Below are 6,000 nucleotides of genomic sequence, written 5' to 3' on the forward strand. Positions count from 1 at the left end.
ACAAATTAATAATCAATAATCGGGTTCATTTGTGTACTTTACCCATTTTAATTTTATATTATAATAACAATACTGTAAATATAGTATATGGAATATACATGTCACATACGATGAATGAATTGTAAGCATTTAAAAATAATGAGAAGCGGTGTATATAATTTGGACGGTCATTAAATGTGTACTGCCACTTGTTGACGTGCCCTAGGCCAAACCATCAAATTCAACACCCTAGTTAATTATATATTTGGTGGCGGCAATTTTAAAGACTATTGTTATTCTTGCCGCTGTTTATATTATTAAATTAATATTTTTGGACTCCTAAACTGATGGTGGAAATTGTTTTCAAAGCCAAGGTCATAACCGTCATTTTCGTAGGAATATAAATCACAGCCGTAGATCTCCTACCTTGTCTCATCTCGAACCCTTCATTTTTCATGCTCTCCTCTTCTCTTCAAGTTAAAAACTTAAATATCCGCCTCAGATTTAAATAAATAATAGAGTAAAATGCATATTTAGTGTCTCAACTATTAATCTTATTCTATTTTGATTATCTAATTATTAATTTCTTAAAACTATTCTTAGGGTTACGTTTATTTTCATTTTGATCATTCGTCTTTAAAAAGTTAATAGATCTATTGATTTGGTATTTTAAAAAAATGAAATGATTATATGACATTGTCTTATAGTGACACGTCATTATTACCGTTAATTTTTTTTATCAGTGGATAATCAAAATGAAATCAAAACGTAACGTTAAATATTATTTTTAAACAAAAATTAGTTAAATGACAAAAACAGAATAAAAGTTATAATTTGAATACTAAATGTGTAATTTACCTTAAAGAATAATAAAAATAATTAAAGGCAAAATCATGTCCGCTCGATTGGCGGATCCAACGGTAATAGGGGCGTCCGTGTACAATGGACGCGTGATTGTGGGTTTAATCAGCATCCGCGGGAAACAGCTTATTCTACAAGTACGTGAGTTTTATTAGTTTTTTTTCTTTTTCTTTTTTGGGTTTTCAAAACATTTCAACGTTTGATCGTTATCTTGTGTCACTCGTGTACTCCATTAATACATCAGTACTTCATTGTTTTCCTTCTTTTTTCTTGGTTTATTCTCTCGAAACCTTGGTTTCAAGCTTTTCTAGTTTTGGTGAGTGCTTATGAATTCCATATTTTTCTACTCTTGTTTTGATCGAATTTGACTTGGGAATGATCATGTATTTCTGGATTTTGATTGCTACTGTTCGTTACTGTTTTCTGAATTCTGGGTGTTTTTTCCTTATTCTTTTTTTGAAGTTGCTTAATGTTAAAGCTTAGGTTTTGAATTTGATCGAATCTTTGTATGCTTTTCACTGCTAAGAATTGGATTTTTGATTCCATGGTTATGTATTTTTGTGGAGAAATGCAAATTATGTCTAGGCATGGATAAGAGAGTTTTTGGAGAATTAACACAAGTTTTAGCCATTAGATTTTCATTATTTTATCGGGAATGAAATTCTATGTGGAAAGGATATTACGATTGAATGAGAATCTAGGTCAAAAGGGTAAATAAAGAAATCGGGTTTATCTAATTTGACTGTTGACAGGTAAGGGTTTTTTTCCCTTTTCCTTTTATTGAACTTTAGGAGATAATACAATTGATTCCTCAAATAAATTTAGATGCCTAAGGCGAGCTTATTCTGTGGCATGATGGAAATCCATTAAAACAAACTTGTCTTTAAAATCTAATATTGGTTTTGGCTTTTGATAAAGTTGATTCCAATTTAGGGTTTAGTCTGAAAAGATAGTAGTATCTTTTTATACTTCTTTTGGGCTTTCTTTTTAGACAAGATTATCTGGATTCTTAACTCATAAGGAATGATGCTCACTTTTGTAATGGTATATTGGTATATGCAAGAGCAAGTATCCTTGGATTGAAGTAAACTGATAACTCATCATTTGTTTATTAAGATCATTTTTAGTTTCTTTTTATACCAATTTTGATCGGTTTTAACTATATTTTTTCAAGGTTTTATTTGATAAACTTCACTTAGTAGCATTAATAATAATAGTTAGTGAAGAACTTGGTGTCATGTAGGTAATTGATTTTCAGGTAGTTTGAAAATTCTTGAACAAGGCGTATATCAACTTGATCAATTACTCAATGTCAGTGAAGATTAAGGTTTTTTTTAATTATTATTTAAAAAATCATTGTTTCCCTAGGATAGTAAACTAACGTGCCATAATAAGGATATATCTCTAGAGTATCTTAATTTGATGCTTGAAGCAGATTCCTTGATTTTCCAGGGTAATTGCAGTTTCTATGAGTTGTTTCTTCATGCATAAAATCTGAAATCTGGATGTTGAATTGATTTTCACGTGTGAACAAAAATCTAATTGAGAGTTGTTTGTACAGGTGGTGATCAAGTTTTTTAAGTAGAATATTACTTGAAGTTGATGACTATGTATCAGCAAGATTCAGATTTTGTGCATTGGGTTCTCGGGGGTGACCCTTTTTACCATTGTGCATATAGTAGTGACATGGTGCAGCATGATGCTGGAGACATCTATCATCACACTCACTATTATAGAGGTCATACTGATACACAAAGCAGCCAGATAGAGAATGACGAGGTCATAGCTCGTACCCTTCAGGAAGAATTCTCACATCTTGCAGTGGCAGAAGCATCAAAATTTTCTCACGCTGGGGAAGAGCAGTCACAATCATCCAGTGAACATCATAATTGGCATACTCCATCAACAACATACTATTATTCAGGTGGCCTGAAGGTTTTCCCTGCCTATTTATTTCTTTTATGATATTTATCTACTTATCATTGTTTAGTAGTTATTTTGCCACAACGTGCAGGCTATGAATATGGCCAAGATGAATCTGATGATTTGGTGCCATATGGTTCCTGCTCTAGCCCCAGTGATTCGGAGGATTTTTCTGGCTCTTTGGAGCTAACCGAGGGTTATTTACTCGATGATGATGAAGTAGGCAAGAGGTTTAATCAAATGATTCCGATCCCTGTAAGTTTACCTTAGAAGTTCCATTTTTGCCTATTATTTATTTTTATGCCCATACATGTGATGTTCTGTTTTGGAGTTATGTTTATTTGTATTGATGCATATGACCCTGCATCTCTGCTATTTTCTTCAGATGTATTTAAATCTGTTTGTTGCAGCATGTCCCTAGAATCAATGGTGAAATACCACCAATTAATGAAGCAATGTCTGATCATGAAAGGTTGTTGAGCAGGTATTATTTTGTACTGTTTTCCTTTTTCATTTCTTAAAAATTAGAATTCATTTTGAGGCTTTGAGCAATGTGACAAAGAAATACATCAAGGTTTTTTTTTCCCTTCATGAAAGGTGTTGTTGGTTGGCTTGTTAATTCGGCTTTATCAGCTACTTAAGGTTAATGCTAGATATATTTCTTTTTCTATCCAGATTGCAGCTATACGGTTTTGATGAGCTCAAGGTTCAAGGAGATGGCAATTGTCAGGTGTGCTCTCTTTTATTTCTGGTTTGAATTCCCCATTTCAGCTGTAATATTTATGGTCCATTTTTTTGCTTTTTCAGTTCCGTGCACTGTCGCATCAGTTATATCATACACCTGATAATCACAAATATGTGAGACTACAAATTGTGAATCAGGTTTGTTATTCCGCAATAAATTGCTGGCTTACACAACATTAAGTTTGTTTATTAAGGTATACTGAATATATTGGTGCTGCCGTAGCCAACTAATAGTAGCTTGTTTTGCCAGCTTAAATCTAACCGAGAGACATATGAAGGATATGTCCCCATGGATTATGCTGACTATTTGAAGAAGATGTCAAAGTATTTAATTTATCTTCTTTTGTTGCTACTGATATTTCAAGCTTTTGGGCAAAGAATAGCTATGTTAACACTCTTTATGAATGATTTCAGGAGCGGCGAGTGGGGTGATCACGTTACATTGCAGGCAGCTGCAGACGCGGTATGCATTATAAAGTTAGCAAATACATATTTCGGAAGAATCTTGTGTTGTGAATATCCAAGTAACCATAAATTTATTTGTAATTGTTGATTTTTGTTTTGTTTATTGGTTCATTTCTTGCAATGGATATTCTCCTCATTTAATATATTTTCATTCACTTTATAAATAAGTGAAGAAATAGAGTAAATATCATGATACAATGTGTTTTTCCTACGTGGAGCGCCTTTTTTTTCTTTTAATTCACTTATGATCAAGGATCCATGCATTTTTCAGTATCTAATACTAGCAGACATTTTACCCTTTTTTGGCAGTATGGCTTGAAAATTTTTGTCATGACTTCCTTTAAGGACACTTGTTACATCGAGATTCTTCCCAACTTCCGGAAGTCGAAAGGCGGTAAGATTTCCGCAAATTTCTTCTCCTGCAACCTACATCTTTTAGGCTTTTCATCTTTCTCTTGTTGAATTTTGGAGGTTTGTTGTAGGTAATAATACTTTCTATTGTTATTTTCTTCCAAATGTATCGTTTCCTTTAGTTTCCAACTGCATTTGTTTCTGATGCAGTCATTTTCTTGAGTTTTTGGGCCGAAGTTCACTACAACTCAATCTATTGCCAAGGAGGTGATCATTTAACTCTTTCCTAATTGTTTAGTGCGTAAAGAGATTTGCAAGTTCCTAGTTTTAGAATCATCTCTTAAAAATTGCTGTGTTCATGGTTGTAGATCCTCCCTCAGCCGAGGTTCCAAGGAAGAAAAAATGGTGGATTTTTGGGAACTAACACAACAAAGATAAGCCAAGCTTCCATGCTGTAGTATCTGATACAACTACTACTTCATAGTTGTATTGTAAAGAGAAATACAAAACATTGCTCAATTTTGTCATGCATGAAATAAAGTGAAAGATAAAACAACTCTTATCAATAACTTTGTTCTTTATTGATTCATTTTTGGTCTGTACAACGATGATTGATAAGAGAAATCCAAGGTGGGTTCAGTTTCTCCTTTTTCAGCATTTTATTTACAACCAAGAAAGCTACCATTCATCATCATCTATTCAAAATACTACTCGATAATATATTATATATTGTAGCTAATGGCTTACTTTGGGATCTCTACTCTTGATTCCTAATCTCTTCATCCTCCTCTTCCTCCTGCTGCTGCTCTTTATCCACCTCCGCCAACGGCGGCTGCAACAGTAATGAAATAAACGGCATGTGTTGATACACATTTCTTTCAACAGTTGAATACTGAAACCCCAGTGGTTGACGCAAGTCCAACCGGCAATTCGGCGGTGCCAGCGCCGTCAAGGCGTACATCCCCGCCACGCCGGCGCCGCTACCAACCCCACCCGGGTGAAGTTGACAAGATTCCGAAGGCGAAGAAGATGTAATGGGTCCGGAAGCACAAGAGATTTCATGAGCTGCAGGGGTGGTGCCGGACCCGGTGGCAGCTATGATAGAAGATTGAGCCTGACGAAGCAACCACTCGATGGTCTCACCATCGGAGCGATGACCGAGTTCTCGAGTCAGTTGAAAGATCCGAGCTGCACAAAGCGCCGGCATCCGAACACGACGGCTACGGCCATTCACTTTGGTGTGTCGATCTTTAGAAGTCAAAGAAATGGGCTTGCGAGTAGGGAGAGAGAGTTGGGTGTTGGGAGGTGAGTCGTCGGCGACTACCGAGTTACCATTGGAGTTGTTCCGATTAGAGGTGGCAGAGTATTTGTGAAACGCCATTTCAGAGCTCATCGGAGAGCTTACAATAGGTTTTGAATCGACCCCACAAAGAGAGAGGAGAGAGTGTTGTTAAACGTGAGATGGGATTTTGATTTAAAAAGAGGGGTGGGATTTGTTTTGACGTTACAGAATCTGCTGACGTGTCGAGATAGGGTTTCATTGGGTTTCGTGAAGTGGTCCAAGCGGAATGTCGGGTCGGTCTTAGTTCGGGTATGGATAGTGGGGCCTACTCACCAGATATTGCTTGGGTGGATCCCACTTTTGGTACCTTGGATTGATACTGTCTTGCCAAAATT

The 6,000-nt window shown here is 35.7% G+C and overlaps 2 protein-coding genes across 2 annotated transcripts; one reads left to right on the plus strand and one right to left on the minus strand.

Moving 5' to 3' along the window:
- Positions 1–991: 991 nt before the first annotated feature.
- LOC120180932 (OVARIAN TUMOR DOMAIN-containing deubiquitinating enzyme 10-like) lies at positions 992–4,844 on the plus strand. Its single transcript, XM_039186202.1, has 11 exons — positions 992–1,156; positions 2,402–2,764; positions 2,855–3,018; positions 3,174–3,247; positions 3,439–3,493; positions 3,571–3,645; positions 3,758–3,831; positions 3,922–3,970; positions 4,282–4,366; positions 4,534–4,590; positions 4,692–4,844. Exons 2-11 carry the CDS (start codon positions 2,443–2,445, stop codon positions 4,745–4,747), a joined length of 1,011 nt encoding a protein of 336 aa, XP_039042133.1. The 5' UTR covers positions 992–1,156; positions 2,402–2,442; the 3' UTR covers positions 4,748–4,844.
- Positions 4,845–5,044: 200 nt separating this feature from the next.
- On the minus strand, positions 5,045–5,777 carry LOC120180933 (transcription factor TCP11-like). The gene has a single exon (XM_039186203.1). It carries the CDS (start codon positions 5,714–5,716, stop codon positions 5,081–5,083), a length of 636 nt encoding a protein of 211 aa, XP_039042134.1. The 5' UTR covers positions 5,717–5,777; the 3' UTR covers positions 5,045–5,080.
- Between the last annotated feature and the right edge of the window lie 223 nt (positions 5,778–6,000).

This window comes from Hibiscus syriacus, unplaced genomic scaffold, assembly GCF_006381635.1.
Source record: "Hibiscus syriacus cultivar Baekdansim isolate YM2019G1 unplaced genomic scaffold, ASM638163v2 tig00112503_pilon, whole genome shotgun sequence".
In the NCBI taxonomy this organism is placed as follows: domain Eukaryota; kingdom Viridiplantae; phylum Streptophyta; class Magnoliopsida; order Malvales; family Malvaceae; genus Hibiscus; species Hibiscus syriacus.